Source organism: Xyrauchen texanus, chromosome 37, assembly GCF_025860055.1.
Source record: "Xyrauchen texanus isolate HMW12.3.18 chromosome 37, RBS_HiC_50CHRs, whole genome shotgun sequence".
Classification (NCBI taxonomy): domain Eukaryota; kingdom Metazoa; phylum Chordata; class Actinopteri; order Cypriniformes; family Catostomidae; genus Xyrauchen; species Xyrauchen texanus.
The window spans coordinates 32,833,414-32,857,732 of record NC_068312.1 but is presented as its reverse complement, the minus strand read 5'-3'; the positions used below and the strand labels follow the sequence as shown (position 1 = coordinate 32,857,732).

The 24,319-nt window shown below is 38.2% G+C and overlaps 2 protein-coding genes across 6 annotated transcripts in view; one reads left to right on the top strand and one right to left on the bottom strand.

Moving 5' to 3' along the window:
- The window catches only part of LOC127630411 (formin-binding protein 1-like), a 31,324-nt gene extending 19,003 nt beyond the window's left edge, over positions 1–12,321 (bottom strand). For all 4 annotated transcript variants that reach the window (XM_052107881.1, XM_052107880.1, XM_052107883.1 and 1 more), the window contains exons 1-6: positions 12,087–12,321; positions 10,804–10,919; positions 5,552–5,608; positions 5,216–5,363; positions 2,314–2,376; positions 1,837–1,941 (exon numbers count right to left, since the gene is read on the bottom strand). In XM_052107881.1, the coding sequence (XP_051963841.1) occupies positions 1,837–1,941; positions 2,314–2,376; positions 5,216–5,363; positions 5,552–5,608; positions 10,804–10,919; positions 12,087–12,161 (564 nt within the window). In that variant the 5' untranslated portion in view covers positions 12,162–12,321. The remainder of the gene's footprint in view (positions 1–1,836; positions 1,942–2,313; positions 2,377–5,215; positions 5,364–5,551; positions 5,609–10,803; positions 10,920–12,086) is intronic.
- Positions 12,322–13,152: 831 nt separating this feature from the next.
- The window catches only part of LOC127631290 (intraflagellar transport protein 81 homolog), a 32,916-nt gene continuing 21,749 nt past the window's right edge, over positions 13,153–24,319 (top strand). For both annotated transcript variants that reach the window (XM_052109370.1, XM_052109371.1), the window contains exons 1-10: positions 13,153–13,466; positions 13,766–13,869; positions 14,306–14,486; positions 15,060–15,149; positions 15,250–15,315; positions 16,215–16,325; positions 16,412–16,496; positions 16,841–17,004; positions 19,651–19,746; positions 20,687–20,833. In XM_052109370.1, the coding sequence (XP_051965330.1) occupies positions 13,323–13,466; positions 13,766–13,869; positions 14,306–14,486; positions 15,060–15,149; positions 15,250–15,315; positions 16,215–16,325; positions 16,412–16,496; positions 16,841–17,004; positions 19,651–19,746; positions 20,687–20,833 (1,188 nt within the window). In that variant the 5' untranslated portion in view covers positions 13,153–13,322. The remainder of the gene's footprint in view (positions 13,467–13,765; positions 13,870–14,305; positions 14,487–15,059; positions 15,150–15,249; positions 15,316–16,214; positions 16,326–16,411; positions 16,497–16,840; positions 17,005–19,650; positions 19,747–20,686; positions 20,834–24,319) is intronic.

The following is a 24,319-nucleotide window of genomic DNA, read 5'->3' as shown; positions in this document are numbered from 1 at the left end:
TATAAATCTATACCAATTTTTCTTTACCAAAATGTTTTTTGAACAATGTAACAAACAAATTGTTGAATCAGAGTTATGTTTCTATTTATTTAAACTGACATTTTGAATTTATTTGTGGATGAAATATCCCCATTTTTATAAATCTATACCGATTTGTGTACAGAAAACTTTTTTGAATGATGAAGCAAATAAATATTTGAATCAGTGTTGTGAATCAATTCATTTGCTCTAATAGTTTGAACTGATTGATAAACGAAATATCCTTATTTTTATAAATCTATACCAATTTTTATTTACCGAAAACATTTTTTGAACAATGTCGCAAACAAACTGTTGTGATTTAGAGTTAATTTAATTAATTAAATTATCTTTTTGATTAATTTAACTGATTAATTTAAACTGATATTTTTGAACTATTTGTTACTATTTTAGTAACCTATATCAATTTTTATTTAACAATTTTTTTAAGCAATGTCGTGAACAAACTGTTGAATCAGTTGTAATGATTTTTAAATTGTTTTTAATTTTCTCCCCTTTTCTCCCCAATTTGGCATGCCCAATTCCCACTACTTAGTAGGTCCTCTTGGTGCTGCAGCTCGCCTCAATCCGGGTGGCGGAGGACAAGTCTCAGTTGCCTCCGCTTCTGAGACAGTCAATCTGCGCATCTTATCACGTGGCTCGCTGTGCATGACATAACGGAGACTCGCAGCATGTGGAGGCTCATGCTATTCTCCGCGATCCACGCACAACTTACCATGCACCCCATTGAGAGCGAGAACCCCCAATTGCAGCCACGAGGAGGTTACCCCATGTGACTCTACCCTCCTTAGCAACCGGGCCAATTTGGTTGCTTAGGAGACCTGGCTGGAGTCACTCAGCACGCCCTCGATTCGAACTCGCGACTCCAGGGGTGGTAGTCAGCGGCAATACTAGCTGAGCTCCCCAGGCCCCATGATTCAAATCATTTAAACTGACAGTTTGAACTGATTCATGGATGAAATATCCTAATTTTTATAAACTATACAGCTTTGTAGTTACCAGAAAAAATTTGAAACGATACTACAAACTGATCATTTTAACTGTTTCACAGACTAAATATCTGTATTTTTATAAATCTATAACCGATTTGTATTTACCCCCCAAAATTTTGAGCAATAACACAAACAAACTGTTGAATCAGAGTTATGAATCAATCAATTTAAAGTGACAGTTTAAACTGATTCACGGACAAAATATCCTCATTTTTATGAATCTATACCAATTTGTTTTTACCAAAGAAAAAATTATGAATTCGAATTTTGATGAATTTTATAAATTAAATGAATTTTGATTCATTTCAACTGACATTTTTAACTGATACATGAACACCAACTCTGCCATTTCTGTGATTTAAAGTTTAAATCAGAGACACTTTTTAAACATCTGTCTAACTCGAGGGAGGGACTGCAAAGCTAATCACATGATACAGTCTTAATAGCCAAACAAATTGCATCAGAATCATCACAATGATTCAGCACTAGTTATGGTTGCCGTTATATTGTACATCCCCAACTTCCCTTTCAACAAAATAGATATTTTTCTGGTACAGAGAAGGTAAGGTAAGAGATGGTGATGAATAACAAATGATGAGGGTTCATAAAAGCAGAACTTGATATAGGTTATATTTGTATCCAACATGACCCCATTGTTCCAAAGAGGGATTCCTCACTGTCCACACACACTCACAGAAAAGGATGAATGCAGTCATGGAGAATAAGGGGTTTGTGATAGGAACAGCTTCTCTCCTCAAAAACCTACACACACACACACACACACACACACACACACATTCCATACCTTCTCCACATCTGCTTTCGTCACGTTTATGTCTGCGTCCATCTTGTCAAAGTAATGCTGGGCTCGATCTGCTTCCTTACAGTCTCTCTCAAATCTTCTCTTACTCTGAAAGAATCAAAGAACAACTGACATTAAAATTCCATTGGAGAAGATCAAGGGAAATTGATTCCTCCCGATACAGTATGACCCAATTGCCACAGCGTTGACACCATAGTTAACCACTGATTTTGTCACGACAAACAGGTGGCAGTATGTGTAAAGACACTTTTTCTGTATAAAATCAGATGCAGTAGGCTATTGTTCATTTCAAATGAGAAGTGCCTTATACAGATGCCTGTTACTCATTTCACACAAAGGTTTATTATAACTAAGGGGCTCATTTTTGCAGTGTACAGCTCCTTTATTAGACAGAGAGGCCATCAGTGTCATGAATCATTTGAATATTCACACTATCTTCTGTTTAGTTAACTGACTCACCGACTCCAGCTGCTTCCATGAATTTTCTATGTGCTGTTGCGCTCGCCGGCCATCATGAAAATGCTTAAAAGAGAGAAAAGACAAGAAAAGAACAATTAAAATGAAGTAAATCATTAGTCATCATTATTGTGAGTACCACAGCCACTGGGGGTTGTGTCAGGAAGGGCATCCGGCGTAAAACCTGTGCCAAGTCTATATGCGGATCATGGATGGCCCAATGGGAGCAGCCGAGAAAAGAAGAAGAAAAATGTGAGTACCACACCCTTAAAATTTGATGTCAGTTCTTGCACAGTCATTATTTTGTTACTGACACATCCTTTTAAATAATAAAATGCTGAAAAGACATTTAATTGGAAACTAAGCTGATTAGATGAAATGTGAGACAATCAGCCCAGACAGCAGCTGCTGGAAAGATTATATTCCAGTGCTATTACCCAATCCAAATCCCCGGTCATTCCATAAAGAATTCAATTACGCCAGCAAAGACGTATTTATGCACAATACATATTAATTAACTGCAGAATTCCTCAATAAAGCACAAATAATTTATTTAGGAGCTCTCATTAGTGAAAACATCACACAGGCGCTTTTGTCTACCCACTCTCGGCATACCACTACTCTCTTTATGAAAAAACATAAAGACCACTTTCTTTCAGCGTGACATTTGAACACAAAAGGCAGACAAAATGCATCAATGGAGGTCGGGGAATAGTGGAGGCGAAATGAACTGGGCCGCATCTCTCTCAGCTCGTGCATGGTCCTGTTTTACTCCACTCTGGGCTCGACGATAAGGGTGGCCCCAGGGGCGAGTGTGACAAGGGTTCGAGGCAGTTGTTGGAGCCATTGCTTGCCCACTGGATGTGATTCTGCATTGAAAAACAACTAGACAGTGCCCAATGGAATGGGAAAGAGCACAGGGTTTCCAAGAGCCACTTTAAAACTATTTTAACTTTTGACTGGGTTTTAAAAACACATGCGCTCATGCTGTTAGATGCTGAAAACAATGTGACACAATAGGTCTGCGTAAAACACTTTACATCCAGGCATCAGTTCTAATAGCTAAGGGGTGTGTGGAGTATGTACTTTCCCTTTAAATGTTTCGTGACAACCTGTCTGCATCAATCAACATAGAATAGTACAGTTATCAAAATGTAACATTCAAGCACGCGATACACGTTTCTGCAATTGTTATTCCTATGTTCATATATGAGGGGCCGTTCACAACAAAGACATTTTTGTATTTAAACATACGCCAATCAGAGGTCTTGTGGAACGTTATGCTGCGTCTCACTGTTGTTTTTTTTGTTTTTTTGCATCACGCCCTGAAGCATTGAGATACCCGAGATCTATTCTATTCGCTGGGTTGCATCTAGCTTTTTTAGCGCAAAAATGCATTCAGTCTATTTTTTTATCCCAATTTGGAATGCCCAATTCCCAATGTGTTCTTAATCCTCATGGTGGCATAGTGAGTCACCTCAATCCGGGTGGTGGAGGACGAATCTCAGCTGCCTCCGCATCTGCGACCGTCAACCCACGCATCTTATCGTGTGGCTTGTTGAGCGCGTTACTGAGGATATATAGTGCGAGTGGAGGCTTCGCACCATCCACCGCGTCATCCGTGCACAACTCGCCACGTGCCCCACCGAGAGCGAACCACATTATAGTGATCACGAGGAGGTTACCCCATGTGACTCTACCCTCCCTAGCAACTGATCCGATTTGGTTGCTTAGGAGACCCGGTAGTAGTCACTCAGCACACAAGAAGAGTCTATTAAAGTTTTAACAATGTTTTAAAGATTTTACTTTTAAAAATAAGTTATTTTATTAAATATTGATTGTGGAGAAATCTTACAGATCCAATAAAATCTAAATTGGAGTTTTGTAACTTTTAGTCCATGTTAGCTTTGGGGTCATCTATATGTTAATGACCAAATTAAGATTTGCAGATGCAGACCTAAACATTTCAAATGTAGTCTTTCTCTACTGGGAAAATTAACCAAAGATAATGATAACTCATGATTCACTCATTTATTTTGTCCAATAAAATGCTTTGTAGAATGAGAATGACTCCCAAATCATAGGAGGGGCCAATCATATAGCAAATCATGTTCAAAGCTATCAAGTAAACTTTGAAATGGTCCCTGAAATGTCTGTGCCCAGTATTTATTTTTTACTCTTAAAAATGTTAAGTATCCCTTCGATATGTGCTGGTAGGCCCCGGCCCAACTTCTATACACAGTATAGAAAACTGCACCTGTCAAGCCATTTTTAAAGGGTTTTTAAAGTTTAATAAAAGTACATTTTACTTCTGAAACTTTATTTAAAAATGCAGTATACAAACAAATAGCAAACTTTTTATTTTTCTCACATGACCAGTGAAAATGTCACCAGGGCAAGTACATATCTGGACTACTGGCTGGACTGGGCAAGTAAAAAAATCTTTATTGTGGAGCCCTGCAACTGTCGTATTACTTCCAGCTACCAGCCTCAGACAGAGGCCTCCTGAACCCGAGCGAGAACCTTTAGAGAGGCCAAGGGCGGGGGGGAGGGTGACCCGCTCAAACTCCACTGACCTGAATACATGACCCACATTAGGTCTAGCTTTACTACACAAAGCTGGGAGAAAAACATAAACAAAATAACATATTTCTAGACGATTAACCCTGGATTTGTAAGAGGTGAGCATGGTGCTGGACAGCAGAGCAGTTCTCTAAGGAAAGATTTACTTTTACGGTTTGATGCAGCACTTCTTAAATAAGTGATTTCCGTTATTTTAAATGGGAAAGATGTTTTGATTGGGGATTTTTTTTATTTCTTGGAGATCACTTTATGATCTCTAGAAAGCAGGATTTGTTTTGATTCAAGGCGATTGTCTTCAAAATAAAAGCATGGATGCTCATACCGATTTGCGCTCAGCCTTCAGTTCTTGAGTGTAGCGGGCCAGCTCGGCGATGATCTGAGACGACAGGTTTTCTGCAATGACCTCGTGTTGACCTGCGTAGTCGTTCAGCTCATTTAAGGTCATCAGAAAAGCTCTACATGATGTGTACCTGATAGCAAATGTAAAGCAATATGATACATTACATTAATGCATTCAAGACACAAAGTGATGTTAAATTGATGACAGATCCAGTCCCCAGATCTAGTCTTAATTAAAGTGATGAACTTAATTGATAAAGTTAATTAATAAAGTGTTTATAAATGTGACAAAATTACTTTTCAAACTGTTGTCACTCACTTAAATTCCTCCTCCTCTTTAGAGTTCTTCTTAAGCTGATACTTCTTAGACAGATTCCTATAAAATGAAAAGATTTTAAAATAATTAAAAAACATCCTCTTTTCAGTTACCCTTAGCATTAAAAATACAGCTAAAGCATTTCTGAAAAAATTTCTTTCACCAAATGAAAGAAAGCAAGCCAATCTTGCGAATGAATAAAACTGTACATTTTAAAGACAATTATGACCTAACAATGGTTCTTGTGGTGCAATGCAAGGCTGCGCTACCAACAAAAGCTAATCATTGTCACTATCAGAATAATCATATCATTCCACTGCACAAGGCCTCTGATTCATGAGGCTGAGTCAATCAGAGTGGAAAATCAAGCTGGCGGATAGCATGGAAAAAAAACATACTGACAACTAGAAAATCACTCTGTACACAAATATATGTGATTAAAGGGATAGTCATCATTTACTCATCCTAATGTCTTTACAAACTATGACTTTCTTTACCCTTTCTAAAGAATATCCTGGCCGTTATTTTACATATAAGTGCACAGATTTTAATAATCAGTTAAAAATTTAACCTATTATCCATTATTATTATTATTATTCCATAGGCTCTATTTTCATAAGTGTGCCAAGCACAGTGCTATGTTTTATCTAATTTTCGAGAGCATGCTGATTATACGCGCAATTTTCATGCCAGTGCATAGTGCAAGTGGGCATGGGTGGGAGTGTTTGCGCTATCTGTGGGTGCATGAGCGAAACTGTGGGTGTACTGTATGTTAATAATGTAGCGCAAAGCGCAGTTTGCTATTTACCTGAGAAATAAGTCATTGTGCTAATACGTTACAAAAGCAGGTTTGTTTTCAGCGAAAAGTATAAATTCAATTCCTACATTTGCAGTTTGGAGATTCCACCAACAGGTGGAAATAAATGTTGTGTCCAAACTCTGAAAATATTGTTTAAAGTGTAATTTGAATATAGAAATATTTTTGGTTAAATTTTTTCGTGTTTCCATAATTACATTTTTCAAAATCAAAATTGACTGATAGAAGTGAAGTGCAGGCTTATAAAAGAAGAAAGTCACTGTTATAGAAATATTGATATTCTTTTAATTCATTGCATACAGTCCATTTACAATACCAACTTCGTACGAATTTGCTGTCTGTCGGGGCAGCGGGGGCGGTATTGCACTCGCTCTATCCCACCGTTGTCACGAAAAGAGAGCTGAGCCGGAAGGCAAAGCTCTCGATCTACCGGTCAATTTTTGTTCCTACCCTTACCTAACTAGGTCGCGAGTACAAGCGGCCGAAATGGGCTTCCTCAGAAGGGTGGCGGGCTTCTCCCTTAGAGATAGGGTGAGGAGCTCAGTCATCCGTGAGGAGCTCGGAGTAGAGCCGCTGCTCCTTTGCGTCGAAAGGAGTCAGTTGAGGTGGTTTGGGCATCTGGTAAGGATGCCCCCTGGCCGCCTCCCAAGGGAGGCCCAATGACTTTGCACTCATGACTTAAAAAGTGCTACTCTTAGTGCTAGCGCTCTAAAAATAGGGCCCCTTATCTTAAAATGAAATAGGGCAGCACAATGACAAAAAAATTATAATTAGTGATTTTCCTTGATATTGTAATAGAATGTACATTAAAATAAGTGCTGTTAAGTCATAGAAATTTTGAATCAAAGTAATTACAATAATCGCAACCAATCGCATACAGTATATCCATATTTGCTAAGAAAGGCCCACAAAGATGTTTAAATCCAGTCCCCGTTTACTTTCTTTATATGCAAAAGAGTGACCAGGATATTCTTCTAAAATGTTGTGCTCCACAGAAGAAAGTCATAATGATTCAAAACAAAATGAGGATGAGCAAATGAACTGCCACTTCAATTTAAAGGGAGCCAAAAAATGGCTTAAAATCAATTATGATCATGAGAACGCACATTAGTTGTGCCGCCTCCTCAACGATTTATCCTGCAGCTTCCCTTCAATCCATCTCTCTCTCTCTCTCTCTGTACACACCCAACGGTAACGCCCAGGAGTCTGACGTGTTGCTAGGCAGATCACCTTGCAGTTTCTTGACAACACCACACCAATGCAGATGCTTTATTTTCTCCTATTTTTCCCTACAATAGACCTAAATGGGCCACAATGCATGTCAATGTGCAACAGCAAATGGAAACAAAAGGCTGACAAAGCCATAAAAAATCCTAATTAGAATAACCCTTCCCAGTGGTTTTTAAAGGACTATTATTCCTCAACTAGACAGGTCCACGTCAATGTTGTTTATCTGCTAACATGTGCTTGGCATTAATAAATCTTTCACCCATGGCTCAGATCTGAACTGTGGGAGACATTGATTAGTCTTATTCTTTTGCTCTCTAGTGGAAAAAGAACAAAAATACAGTGTGGCAAACTTCTTAAAAATAACAATGCCCTGTCTGACATGTAGCTATAAAAAGAGGATTTCCTTCTATGAAAAAACAAACAGTGGAAAGGGCTTATTTGCTGCATGTCTGGTCAAATTGCTGAGCAGTGCCACTGTAAGATCCAGCTGTGGGGTTTATTGCAAATGCTGAGGTTTCTCAGCGTATGGCATTGAACTGGGGCACAGAAGACACTGGTAAGTCATCGTGTCCTCTGGGACTAGGCCTGTGGTGAAAAAGACTGCTTAATAAACTTACAAAACGCAGCCAGAAAGAAATATTGTGGATAATAATCAGTGGTGGATAAAAAATGTGGGTCAGAGCTGTGAAAACCCAGTATCCATGGTAATACATGCCAGACATGTGACCTGTTTTATTTAGCTTGTTTCGACAGACACTTCCCCATACGTCTATGGCATATTGTTCCTAACCTATATATGACCTACATTTTGCATAGAACAAAAATGTTAGGAAATGTTAGGCAGAATGCCGGCCTCAGTCACCATTCACTTTCAATGCATTTTATTTCCACACAATGAAAGTGAATAGTGACTGAGGCTGTCAGTCCCTAACATTTTGTCTGTCATCTCATTTTGTGTTCAACGGAAGAAAGAAAGTGGCACTGTTTTGGAACAACTTGAGAGTGAATAAATGACAACATAATTTTAATGTATGGGTGAAACAAAAATTAATTCACAATGTCTGAGTAAGTTTACACACAATACCAAATACTGTATATATTTCTCAAATCTGGTAAAGACTTTCACCACAATACTAACAAGTATAAAACATTTCCTCTCTGTGTATATGCAAAAACTGAACTTAAAATGCACAGAAAAAGAAATTATCAGACATTATCACTGTAAAAATAAATTGTTTCCTCAACTTAAAATTAGAAGGCAACTTGCTGCACAGCTTTCTTTAGTTTACTCAACGTATTGTAAGTTGTACATTAGTTGCACTAACTTAAAAACTTAAGTTGGATTGTACAACTTTCCATATAAAACTAAGTTCAGTTAACTCACATTTTGAGGTTTAGCTAACCACGACTTATTCATGCATTCATGATGTGTGAATAAACGTTTCTTTTTCTTTTTATTCTACAGAGATTGTAATTCCCACCAACTAGCATATATCAGTCCTATTAGATTACTTACAATGGCAATTGTTTCAGTGATGTCACCAAACACAAGTTAAATCAGCCATAACTGAAGAAACTTCACCAAAGCATCAAACATCATTAAACACAAAAAAGCAACAACAATCTTTAGATGTCCTCATAAGTTGCCATGGTTTGACCATACACGATTAGAATCGAATGAAAATTCACTTAATTTATACCAACTTTCTATGTCTGTGGGAGGTCTGGCCTTAATAGTCTTGCAGTAAGCTTAAATAAATATTACTCAATACTTCATAAGTGCATAGCATATTAAATAAAATGTATCTCATTAACTTATCAAGACAAAGCTTTAAGAGCTATGTTAATGGAAGTTGTCAGCCTGGGGAATTACCTTGCTATAAATTGCTTCCTAAGAACTGAACATTAAACTGAGCATGCTCAAAAGCCTCAGCCTGCAATTTCTACCTTCAAGACCAAACTTGACATTGTGTGTTCTCGCTTTTGTTGATCATAATAATTTTATACTTAATACTAATTTTATCCCCTTTTCTCCCAATTTGGAATGCCCAATTCTCACTACTTAATAGGTCCTCGTGGTGGCACGGTTACATACCTAAATCTGGGTGGAGGAGGACAAGTCTCAGTTGCCTCCACTTGTAAGATGTCAATCTGCACATTTTATCATGCGGCTCGCTGTGCATGACACCGCGGAGACTCACAGCATGTGGAGGCTCATGCTACTCTCTGCAATCCACACACAACTTACCACACACCTCATTGAGAGCGAGAACCCCTATTCGCGACCACAAGGAGGTTACCCCATGTGACTCTACCTCCCTAGCAACCTGGCCAATTTGGTTGCTTAGGAGACCTGGCTGGAGTCACTCAGCATGCCCTGGATTCGAACATGTGACATCAGGGGTGGTAGTCAGCATCAATACTCGCTGAGCTACCCAGGCCCCCACTAATTTGACTTCATTTATTTTTTTGTTTAAAGTAATGTAAACTTTGTAGACAAAGAGTTTGTCTAACAAAATGGAAGCATTTCGAAACTGCAATGTACTGATGTAGAATATCAATACTTTTGTGATATGTCCAAATGTGAAGATCAAAAATCAACTTTCCATTTGTAACTAATTTGTTTTTACAAATGAGTTTGAAGAAGAAACATGCAGTACTGTGGAAATATGAGAGTGATGTGTCCCAAACAAGTCAAGATGAGCAAGATCTGTTGTTTGGAAAGTATTGCATAAATAAAGTATTTAACTGATGAGCGGTCACAGCCGTTGGTTATTTTACAACAGCTTTGGATGTGGCTCATCCAATCCGAATTCAGAGTCGAAAGACGAAAACTTAATTGTTTTAGAATATCAGAACATGTCCACACTAATATGTTTTCATTTGAAAATGCATTAATTTCACTATATTTACTCCTCTCATCAACACGCCATTTGAAAACGCACTCTCTGACCACATCTCTGACCACATAAACGATGACTTCATACAAACCGAAAATGGAGGTTTTAAACTTAAACAAAATATGACTATATCAAGAGATATACTGTTACCGTGATTATAAAATTACTCATACAGTCATAGCCTAAGTGTTTGATATTACTGCCATCTCCAATGCAACAAATGTGTGATAACACTGACAAAATCATTAAAACATCAACACAAATCTGCTACAAATATGTGACTTCTTTCTTTTCTCTGTGACTCTTACCTGATCTGCTTGGCATACGTCAATTCAATTTCCGACCGCTCCTTAACAAACTTGGTGTAGCGCTCTAAAAACTCAATGCCCCATTGAGTGTGCTTCTCTAGATTATCAAATTGATCCTGCAAAGGAGAGAAAAGGATTTCAATCTGACAGACAGAAAGTTGACATATGAAAGAGTATCACAATCTAATTGTCTTACAAAACCTTACAACAAGATATAACGTACAACGCCAACAGAACACTTATAGAGAATAAAGAATAGATTGTGTGAATAAGTTATTGCTCTAATGTGAGAAAGGGCCAAAATGACGGATATCAAAATACCCTCAGAATGAAAGTCATCCCATATCATTTAATGAGTTTGCAGTATGTGCTGACATTGGCAATATGTCTGTTCTGTTATTTAGCACTGATGGCTCTCCAACTGCATGCCTATCGCTATATACACAGTACAAACTTCACAGATGCTTATGACCAATTCACCAATCACAGAATGGTTAACTTGTTTCTTTTGAAACCTATTAATGGTTACAGTTGCCCAACACATTGATCTGAATATTCTGCAATTTCTATAGATGGAGCACATCCTCTAAAGTATAGTGTCAAGGCTTATAAACTATTTAAAATAGAATATGCATAGTTTTTCACTGATAATAATTTACTGTAACTGATGCCTTTATCTATCCAAACAGCCTACAGTGAAGAACAACTTAAGGGGACAATGGGTCATGGACTGGTGCTTACAGGGTTTGAACCTTTTGGTTACCAGCCCATATCTTTAAAAACCCCACTAAATGAATTGATGAGCACAGTTTTCTTTCCTATGTTGAAGTATTCCTATTGAAACAAAGAGGCTGGTGCGCGACATTAATGGGTTTGGGAATTGGGGATAACCTGTGGACCTGCCTAGTGTGCCTCAGTATCCTTGCATGTGGTTAGGGACAGCATAAGCCCAGGATTATTGCATCCAGGGTATTTACTCAACGCTTATGGCTAATAACTGCATTAAACGAACTTTAGAGAGCATGCATTTGCTTGCATTAACATATATGTACGTGCATTAATAAGGTCTAATAGCCAAATCGTAGATGAAATCAAAAATTCCAGTAATTTGCGGTCTGCGATCCTATAAAATGGGTGGTGCGGTGCGTGAGGTAGGCTATTGATCACTGATATTCCAGGTTACTAATGGAGATCTTCACATATTTTGTGAAATATATGTCTTAATATCTTATAGATGCATCCGCCTCCATTCCCATCCATCCATGCATCACAGATGTACTCACCCACAGCTCCGTCCCCCAACTGCAGTTCATGGTTTCAAGGCAATTCCTCCGCGATAATCCTCTGTTCGAATGCATGCGTGATTCTTGTCAGAAATAGCTTTCTGATCATAAAAAAATTATACTAACTGGTATATTACCAGTGTATACCGTCAAGGATTGGTACCTCGATCGGCCAGCCTGTCCGTTTTCACCTCCGCATTCTGATGCAAATAGCCGAATCTGGAAATGAAGATAATGCCTCTCTCTATTCGTGCATTCACGCGCCTTGAGACAGGACTACACGGCCACGCGCGCAGAGCCCAATCAAACACAACACGAGTAACTCATACACAGTATTAACTGTTCGTACGACATGTGTTAGCGTTAACTAGTTAGTGATATAAAAGACGGCTTTTTAAATATTTTCTAATGTTTTCCCTTTTTTGCTTGTCTCATTGCAAATAAACAGATCAATGATAAAAAATAAAAATTAAAATATGTTCTAAATGTTTTTGTCACAACAGATTCGTTAAAAAACAAATCTGTCCATTTATTTTCGTTTTTACTTTGCTTATGTTGTCTCATTCCTGATGCCAAAAATACTTGTTAGTTATTTTTATTACCCAGTTTAATGAACAAGTAAAAAAAAAACATAGTATGGATTAAAAAAAATCTAATAAAAATAATTTATTTTGTAGTAAAGGATATTCAGGCCAAAGATTTGGTCAACTTTGAGATAAAACTACCTCCTTTTAGTATATTATGTAAATCTATTTCCTATAGATTGTTTGTACCCATCAAATAAAATGAAAATTAAAAAATATTTATTTAATGACACATTTTCTGATTAATAGTGCATGTCACTAACGTGTTTTTAAAGGGATGATATATTTTGCTTGTAGATTTCAATTTATTTGGAACTTTTCCTTTAAGCTGGAAACCAAGTAAACTGTTGACATAACTGCCTTTTTAGAGAAGAGAGAAGAAGAGAATGTTTGATTTCAAACTACGGCGGGAAGAATCCGCCAGGACTTTTAGCAAACCTTTACTTTGAAAAATAAAAAATACTTCAGATGACCAACTTCCCGTTAGCAACCAGGCCTGGCGTAACGGTTCCTAAGCAGGATTTGTTGACGTTAGCTGAACACACAGAAGTATGCATTCGCGACATCATTTGATAAAATTAAACAAAAAATAATTCAGCCTTTTTCAACCCATCGCAGGCTGCTCGGGTTTAAAACTCACGAACCGTTCAAAATGAGCGAACAGCTCAAATTGATCGTTGAACAGCTCAACAGAGAACCGTTTAAGAAAAACTTCAATCTCATTACCTTCGACTCACTCGAGCCAATGCAGTTACTGCAGACTTTAAATGATGTTCTGTCCGAAATCGATCCAAAGGTGAGTCAAAATATCACATTCATCAACACTGATGCCGAATGTTCCTTATCTTCCTAGCATGGACAAAAAGTACATATCTATAATTCTACAGTATTTAATTCTATTAATCTTATCCATATCTATTTGCCATATAATTTTACTGTGCATTTCTATTTCAGACCTTACTTAAACCACTTGACTTAAACTGGTGTGCAGACTTAGCCTATGTGTCTAGTTTATTTGCATGTGATGTTTTACAATACAATATAATGCCTGCTTTTAAAACTTTGTGTTATTTCAAACTCTGTCTTGTTTTTCAGCAAGCAATTGATATACGTGAGGAGATGCCTGAACAGACAGCCAAGAGAATGTTCACTATTTTGGGGATGATGAAATACAAACCTGCTGGAGGCATTTCTGAAGTGTAAGACAACATGTGAAAAATGGCATACAATTAAGGCACAAAGATGTGTATACCGCAATATATTTGTAAAGGGATCAATGGAAAGGAGGAGGCGAGAACCGGCTTGACGATATAATAAATAATATCATATTTTAATAGTAAACTTAAAAGACAACATAAACACACACATGACGGACATGTCCGTAAACTATCTCTCTCTCCCGCACGATCCTCTGCAGTCGACCTTTAACCCTCACAGAGGCATAATTAGCCTAATACGGGACCGGGTGTGTAGGATCACGACCCGGCCCCCGCCCTCCGCCCTCCGCCCTGCCACAATATTATTATTATTACTGTGTATGTAGATATATATACAGCCACTATATAGAAAGAAAGGGACACTTGCACATGTTAAAGTACTTATCCAGTCAGATTTGAAATTCATATTCCTTAACAGAAGCAGTTTTCGTCAAGGATTAGTGATTGGCAGTAAGCCCGTGGTGCACCCCATACTGCACTGGCTGTTACAGAGGATTCCAGAGCTGAAGAAGAGGGCATACCTAGCCCGATTTCTCACCAAACTAGAGGTGCCTGCTGAGTTTCTGCAGGATGATGTTATTGCTGCGACCTTCCACCAGGTATGCCTTACCTAAAAGTATCTGTTTTATGGTTCTATGTTATTCTATTAAACATGTGCGGAACTTTCCATGAAAAGGGTGCATATTGGTGTCCCTAGCAATAATGTCACAAACAACATATTCTTTAGAGAGAGAACTATTGGATAAACTGCTGTCTAACATAATCTTTACATAATATATTTATTTAATTTATGGGACATGTTGGTTAGCAATAACTACAAAGCAACATTTGTCACCAAATTAGCTAGGTGCAACCCTGTTACCCATTCTAGCATTGAAACATATTATTTGTACATTTGTAATTATTTAAACATATATTTTAGGTTTAAGTTAAGTTAAGCTACTCCTTTCCTTGACCCTTTTGTAGGAAGAGAAAAAAATATATTTGTATAAATTTTATATATATATATATATATATATATATATATATATATATATATATATATATATATACATTTTTTAATTGATTAATCTATTTTGTACCCTTTTACGGAAAGTCCCTTCTATAGATTCTGCATAGTTTTTTTCTGCTTTTATCAGATTTATTTGGATGTTTTTATTCCATTGTATTAGTATGAGGAGCTGGTTGAGGGATTCAAGAACATCCACAAAGAGTGTGAACAGCTTAAGAGCTCGGGTTTCTCCACAGCTGAGATTCGACGGGTAAGAAATGCAGCATTGCTAGCGTCAACGTGTTTGGTCCCATCTGGTCATGTAGCCTTCCATTTTATTCAGTATACACAATAATAATGTTTTGCTGCAGGACATTGTGGTAATGGATGAAGAGAAGGACCAACTCATTAAAAGAGTGGATCGTCTTAGAAAGAGGGTAAGGACATCAAATCCTTAAGCATGTGTTTGTGAAAGTTATGGAATCATACATAATTACTGTAAAATACACCCAATTAACAGAGATCTATTAGAGTGCACTGTTTTAGTGGTGATCACCACATACTAAAGCATCTGACAGGACAAGAAAACTCCATAATCCCTGTTAACAGGATCCCCACCCAGAATTTGCACTCACAAAGCTCTGAAAAACATTCTGTCACATTTACAAACTATTACACATCCATTACACTTGCATGTTAATTTGTTTTTCTTCATTATGATTTAATTTAAAAATAAATTTGAAACAAATGTTGTGTATGTTCTGATAACATTTTGACTAGATAATATTTAATATGTTAAATTATAATTATAACATTTAAATATTTAAATGATAAAAATAGTAAATGTTATATATCTATATATTTATAATAATAAATATTATAAATGTTACATTTATATTTTTTTGTTATTTAAATAGTCATAAATGTTGTTTAGACATACAGTATTTATACATATATCTATGCATTTATGAATATATTTAGACTTATATTTAGATACTGTATATTTGATAAATTTTTTTTTAATGTTTTGGCTAATTTAGTTAATCACTTTCAGCTATTAATAAAAGTTTATAACAAAATAAATCTCTTTTTAACAACATACCATATCATCACCTTCCTAAAATAATGTCTTAAGTCATTTTTTCAGAAAACAAAAAACGGAGATGATTTAGGCTAAAAAAAAAAAAAAACATTTTTGTCAAAAAAGAAGGAAGGTGACGATATGTAAATCTATTTAAAAGAATTTGGCAAATTTCCACCCCATATAATACAAAATGTGAAAAAGGTGATTCTGTGTTGGTTAACAGGCCTTTGTGATGCATTTCTTGTCCACTAGGTAGAGGCAGTGTCAAACCACCAACGCATGCTTGAACTGGCCAGACAGTTAAGAATGGAAAAAGAACAAGAAGAATCTCTCACTCATCAGAAACAGGAGCAGAAGAACCAGGTAGATGTAACATGTCCCATTTTCAAACAAACACTGTCCATTGGACATTTTAATTGGTTGCATAACCTGTGCTGTCTTTGGTGTAGCTCTTCCAGGCTGAGCAGAGACTGCAGAGATCTCAGATCCAGCTCAAAGACTTGCAGCAGGCAGCCGCAGATGCAAAGCCAGAGAGTAAGTCAACCAATATATAGAAAATCAGACTATCCTATTTGTGGACCTGTCCCAGTTGGAGACATAGTGCAGTGGTTATCGAATACACAACATCAGAAAATAAGCAGTGATGCTCATGCGGGTGACTGGGTTGAGTTCAGCCTGCAAAGTGTCCCGTTCCCTTTTCCTTTTTGTGTTACCTTTTGTGAAGTTCTTCACACTTCAGTTTTTTTGTTACTTTTTGGCAATTTCCTGTGATCTCATATTACAATAGTATGAGTCTCGCATTCACGTTGAATCTCTTTACACGCTCACTAAAATAGTAGAGCATTTTACAACAAGAGAGTTGTGATCCTAAACCACAGGCCTCATGAAGAGACTTGAGGAGGACATCAAGTTCAACAACTACATGGTGTCTGAGAAGCTGCCCAGAGAGCTGGAGAACATGAGAAAGGTGGTGCAGTACCTACAGAAGGTGGCATCTGAGCCAGCCATGGGCCAAGCAGAACTGAGGGAGCTAGAGGACAAGGTCAGCCTGCATGCATGGATTTGGTTCTTAAAGGAATATTCCGGGTTCAATACAAGTTAAGATCAATAGAAAGCATAGGTGGCATAATGTTGTTTACCACAATCAAATCATCCCTCGTTTTCTTTAAAGTATAAAATAAAAATGGAGGTTGCAGTGAGGCACTTACAATGGAAGTGAATGAGGCCAATTTGTGGAGGACTAAAAGGCAGAAATGTGAAACTTACAATTTTATAAAAACACTTACATTAATTCTTCTGTTAAAACTCATGTATAATTTGAGCTGTAAAGTTGTTTACATTTTTATTTATTGTTGATGCTACATCGTCATGGCAACGATGTCAAGTCATTTTTATTTGTATTGCGCCTTTCACAACACACATCGTTTCAAAGCAACTTTACAGAAGATCAGGCATTAACAGACGATGAAACTGTGATGTCTATAATGTCTTTGAGTCATCATTGTGTAGTTTGATAAAATACGATTGTGAATTGTGTTTAAAAATAAGTAATTAAATAATAATTGTATTTATAACCCCATTGAGCAAGCCGAAAGTGACTGTAGCAAGGAACACAAAATTCCATAAGATGTTGGTTAATGGGAGAAAAATAACCTTGGGAGAAACAAGACTCACTGTGGGGGCCAGTTCCCCTCTGGCTAACATCATGAATATAATGTAAATATTATTTATGTATAGTGCAAGTGTTAAGGGCCAGTGTTTAAACAAAGATTTTGTATGAACTGTAAGATTAATGACCAATGTCTTTGAAGTCCATCCTGTATTAACTGCAGAAGTTCACATACAGTAGATGCAATTGTGCTTGTTAATTGGCTGATGAAGGCTTTTGTTGGCAATTGATAGTCTATGAATTCCATTTCAAGAGTGTAGTCCATCAATAGACCGAGGTGATGCATGCAGAGATCAGTGAGGTGCAATGTATGAGATAGATCTGGAAGATTAAAAGAATAGTTCTACCTGAACGATAGCATGGTGTAGATTGAGTAACATTATCTGATCGCAGCATACAAGAGGCGAGGTAATGATCCGATATGTCATCGCTCTGCTGCAGAATTTCTGTATTATCAACATCAACTCCATACGACAGATCATTAACTCTAGCGTATGATTATGGCGATGAGTTGGTCCTGTTACATTTTGTCTGACTCCAAGAGAGTTGAGAATATCGATAAATGCTAATCCCAATGTATCATTTTCATTATCTTTTTGAATGTTGAAGTCACCAACAATTAAAGCTCTATCTACAGTAACTACAAGATCTGATAAAAAAAATTAGCATATTCACCAAGGAAATCAGAATAAGGCCCAGGTGATCTATACACTGTAGCAAGGGTAAAAGACAACATAGTTTTTTTATTTATATCTGATGGTGTCACATTAAGCATTATTAGTTCAAAAGACTTAAATGTATATCCTGTCCTCTGAGTAACACCAAAAACTTCACTGTAAATTGTAGCAACACCTCCTCCTCGACCCTTCAGATGAGGCTCGTGTTTATAACAATAACCTGGGGGGAGTAGATTCATTTAAACCAATATATTCATCTGGTTTAAACCAGGTTTCAGTCAAGCAGAGCACATCCAATCTATGATCTGTATGATCTGTAATAATTTAATTTACAATTAGTGCTTTGGTAGAAAGAGATCTAATGTTTAGTAGCTCTATCTTTATATGATGTTTATCTTTAATTTGTTTGTTTTGTTCAGCTTTGACCTTAATCAAATTTTTTCTAAATGATTTAGCGAGGGTTTTGTGTTTGGTATTTTGGGGAACAGACACTGACACTCTATGAAATATCTAGGTGATACAGTCTCTATGTGTTGTACTGTATTTTATGTGACCTGTGTGACGTCTCAAGGCAGCTTGCAGACCTTTGGATTAACCAGTTTATTCAAAGTTGTAAAATTGGCCATAACTTTACACCGAAAATTTTAGTAAGAGTTTTTTTCACAATAAAATCATGTTAATATGCATATTGTTTATGTCTATACTTTTAAAAAAGTGAGTATTGTATTGTTAAAAAACTGGCCCCCCATTCACTTCCATTGTGAGTGCATCACTGTAACCCAGATTTGACCTTGTTTTTAAAGAAAAGGAGGGGCAAGTCGAATTTTTTTTTTGTGGTAATCATTATTACTTGTATTGAACCCAGAATACTCCTTTAATGCAAGTTCTTGCAGAGAATGGTATTAATAAAAGGATAGTTCACCCAAAATGTTTTACTTGTGTTCATGCTGTTCTAAACATGTACGACTTCCTTTCATCAGTGGAACACAAAAGAAGATGTTAGGCAGAAAGTCAACCTCAGTCACCATTCACATGCATTGAATGGAACAATGATGAAACATACTGCCTACCATCATCTTTAGTGTTCCACGGAAGAAAGATTTTCATACAGGTTTGGATCAACATAAGGGTTAATCAAGATAGAATTCGCATTTTTTTGTGAACTATCCAATTATAGCACATAGACACACAGGCATCATCCTAGTTCACATACCTTTTTCTACAGTACATGCAAAAAAAGTACATACTTTATGTAGTGAGACAGTACGGTAATATTGGAACATACTACCTCGTTAGTAATATTGAATATTGTGTAGTTGAAATTGTGTCTTTTGTTTATAAGATCAGAGAAACCAACACAGAGATCAACCAGCTGATTGAGAAAAGAATGATGCAGAATGACCCGATGGATGATAAACTCTCTCTGTTTAAACAGCAGGTCTGGTGTCATCTCTCTTTCTCTTTTCTCACCCATTTTAAATGTCTTTGAAAACTAGAACATGTCTTGCTCTTCACAATTTTCCTGATAGGTCAGATTTATTTTGTCTTTAATCTTTAATCAGTGTGATTTAGTGTTTGCCACATAAGCCATTGAGGCCCAAGCTGCCCTGAATGGAAACAGGGTATGGGTGATCATGTGACCTCTGGCCTTCATGGCCATATGGAAAGATTGTTCTGTTGTCCCATGTATCTTTTAAATTCAGTGTTTCCCAAAGGATTTTGTGAGACTGTGGGTGGGTGGACCTTGGACCCTCTAGGGTGGTCCAGGGGCATGCACCCCCATAAGAACATTTTGTACATTTTAAAATTAAATGCATCAATCTCGTGCACTTTGAGAGCAAAACTAAGAGGCTAGACCTATGAAGAACTTTGTGCTCTAGTAAACAATTTTGTGCCCTAGTAGTAATTTAATCATAAACACATTGGTTGTATAGATATTAATGGTGATGACACAGCAAAAAAGCCACACCCACAAAGCATGGTAAACAAGATGGAGTTTAACAGTTCACAAATGGTCAAAACACAAAATCGACTAGAGCATACATTTGAGGAGGCATCAAAGAAATGAAGCAAAATTGGTCACCTGTGTTGAACTTGCTTCTCAGATGCTGAAAATAGTGATGTTGTCAGAGTTGTAGTCAATTATATTGATTTCCTCAATTTAGATTCATGTCAATATTTCATGTTTAATTATAATTTTTTTTAGCTCTGGTGCTCAAGTAAGAGACAGGGGTTCAAATCCTGCTTGTATTGTGTCCCGATACAGTTCCCTTGGCGTCTCTCAGTTGTTTCTTGTCATCTCTCCCGTTTCAATGCCAGTAGAACTGCATGACGCTTCAAAAGAGTAACTTTAAAATGCTATGAATTGCCTTTTTTAGGCCGCTATTATAGTCCGTAAGAAGGAGACCAAGGTGGAGGAGTTGCAGGAGGCCCGTGAGGAGCTGGCAGCTATAGAGAGAAAACTGAACATGAAGAGCAGTCAGACACGAGAGCGGGGCGGCATGGAGCTGATCCGGGGTGATGAGGTATTGAACACACACACACACACACACACATCATCCAGGACACAATGATGCGCTGCATGAAAGCTATAGAAATGGTAGTCCCTCCTAAGAGTTAAAAGAGTCAATCTCCTTTTTGATAGAGACATTGCCTCAAGACAGTACATGTTCATTATAAAAGCCCCCCCATAACTATTAAAACTATATACTGTATATGGCAGGTTCAGATATGAAGGGGGACTTGGGGCAAAAATGCCCTCAAAAAGTGTTGTAATGAATTCTTCAGTTTTTTTTATTTAGTTCTTTTTTTCTCTCCCCTTTTTCTCCCCAATTTGGAATGCCTAATTCCAATGCGCCTCAATGCGCCTCAAGTCCTCATGGTGTCGTAGTGACTTAATGCGGGTGGCGGTGGATGAATCTCTGTTGCCTCCGCATCTGAGACCATCAATCCAAGCATCTTATCACATGGATTGTTGAGCGCTTTACTGTGGAGATGTAGTGCGTGTGGAGGCCAACGCTATTCTCGCAGCATCCACGCACAACACACCACGTGCCCCACTGAGAGCGAGAACCACATTGTAGCGACCACGAGGAGGTTATCCCATGTTACCCTACCCTCCCTAGCATTTGGGCCAATTTGGTTGCTTAGGAGACCTGGCTGAATTCACTCAGCACGCTCTGGATTTGAACTCGCGACTCCAGGGGTGGTAGTCAGCGTCAATACTTGCTGAGCTACCCAGGCCCCCCACTTCAGATATATATATATATGGTAATAAAGGTAGGAGGTAACAAATTATCGGTCTTGATGAATTAATTAAATTAATTGATTAAATTGATGTACGCATTTGACAAACGGTTGAGACACAGTTTATGTTTTGTTCGGGGCGCCTGTGGCTCAGGTGGTAGAGCGGATCGGCTACCAATCACAGGGTTGGTGGTTCGAATTCCGGCCCACACGACTCCACATGCCGAAGTGTCCTTGGGCAAGACAAGGACAATGGCAGGCTAGCGCCTTGCATGGCAGCTCTGTCGCCATTGGTGTGTGAATGTAAGTGTGGATGGGTGATTGGGACACAGTGTAAAGTGCTTTGGTAACCTCTAAGGATAAAAAAGCGCTATATAAGTGTAGACCTTTTACCATTTAAAAGGTTAGGGAAAAATGCCCACATAAAGGTTCAAAATGCCCCTGAAAATCAAATCCAGGGGGCAAATATTGTCTCTGACACTCATATACACTTTATACACTGATCATCCAGAATATTAAAACCACCTGCCTAATATTGTATAGGTCCCCCTCTGCAGCCAAAAAAGCACCAGCCTCAACATAATTGTACAGAGTTACTGTAGACTTTGTCAGTCTGGCTATTCTCTGTTGACCTCTCTCATCAACAAGGTATTTCCATATGCAGAACTCCCACTCACTGTGTGTTTTTGTTTTTTGTCACCATTCTGAGTAAATTCTAGAGACTGTTGTGTGTGAAAATCCCAGGAGATCATCAGCCAATCATGTGGCAGCAGTGCAGTGCGTAAAATCATGCAGATGTGGGTCAGGAGCTTCAGTTAATGTCACATCCACCATCAGAATGGGTAAAAAATGTGATCTCAGTGATTTGGACTGTGGCATGATTGTTGGTGCGAGAAGGGCTGGTTTGAGTATTTCTGTAACTGCTGATCTCCTGGGATTTTCTCAAACAACAGTCTCTAGAATTTACTACGAATGGTGCCAAAAACAAAAAACATCCAGTGAGCAGCAGTTCTGCAGTTGGAAATGCTATTCTGCATTGCAGGTTTGCGCTGTTTGGGTGGGACCTTTACAATATTTGGCAGGTGGTTTTAATGTTGTGGCTGATCAGTGTATACCGGTCATGTAAAACTATATGTTTTTGTGCCTGCTAACATTTTAAATCGGCTTCAGAGGGAAAAAAGATGTAAAATATGCTTCCATTAATATTATTTATTTTGAAATGTGAGTTTGAATGTGGTCTCGCTCTAAAAAGTTAATCTTATCATGATTATGTATGATTAACAAACGTGTCTCTGTTTATGCAAATATCAGGGACTCATTTCATCAGCACTTAATCTGTGACATCATATTGCATTTTGTAAATTTTTTACAATCTAGTTCGAAAGCAGCAGCCTTTTACAGTTTTAACCAGGATATATCCCACAGTTACTGTTTATGATGAGCAGGTCTGTGTCTGAGACCTGTGAGCTGTCTTGTCCTTCTTTGCTGTCGGTCTGCACTCTGCAGATGTTTCATTCTCAGCCCGCCCTGGTGCAGAAATATTGGCAGGCCAAGCAGATAGAGCGGCACCCTGTTTAAAATAGCCCTTTCCTTTTCCCATCCTGGACATCCTGCGATTTTTATCTGCCTCCCTGCGATAATGCTAATTTCTGGCCATGGCCATCCAACTGTGAACGTAAACAGCCAAGTGATGGATAGCTGAAACTATAGCGAGAGTGTGTGTGTGTGTGTGTATGTCTAGATGTGACAGGGATGTGCACGTCTGTGCTGCTGAGATGCACAATAATACCCATGTATGGTCTACTGTAGCTCAAGTGGTAGAGCATTGTGCTTACAATGTAAGGGTCATTGGTTTGATTTCCAGGGAACACATCCTGGTAGAATGTACTGTGACTGCATTGCTTGGGGGAAAATAGCCTCTCCCTAATGCATAAATGTAAATGGTCAACTTGTTGCACATTATGCAAGTTGGAACCTGTTGGGAAGAGAGGATTTTGGAGCAGTGGGACACAAATTTAGACTCATCTGTGACCCAAATGAATTAAACCCAGGTCCCTGTGTTTTCTCTGGGTGAGGCCACTTTGTTTTCCTCAGTGGAGTGTCTGCCGGCAGGTCATACCCACCTTCCTGAATCTTGGAGGGTACGGAGGAGAGAAAAACAATAATAATTAAAAACAGCGGGTACTCACTGTAACAGTGAAGTGCCACCCAAAAAACACAGTAAAATGTAAAAAAAAGGGAAAGGCCAACACTGAGCGGCAGTGGGAGAGAGAGAGGAGAAAAAAAAACCTTACTCGCCGGTTCTCTGATACGCCGTAGCTTGGTCCTCGGCCACTCCTCCACCCTCTAAGCCATGTCTCCCCGGGCGGATCGGAGGCAGTCCTCCGGCCCCTGGCAGACGGAACGCCCTGCTGTGTTTTTGGTGGATGGCAGAGGCGAGAACCGGCTTGTCAATATAAATAATAGTTTAATGAAGAACTGAACCAAAAGACACAAACACACACAGGTGTCAGGCAGCTGCCCGTAAATCTATCTATCTCTCTCTCTCTCTCTCTCTCTCTCTCTCTCTCTCTCTCTCTCTCTCTCGCACCGTCATCTCCGGTTGGCCTTTATCCCTCTCAGAGGCTTGAATAGCCTGATAAGGGGCTGGGTGTGTAGCATCATGACCCAGCCCAGCCCGCCCTCCACCCCTACCACAATGCTCATTTGTTACTACTTGACTGTTTGAGAACTCAAGAGAACAACACTGAATTATTGCTGACCCC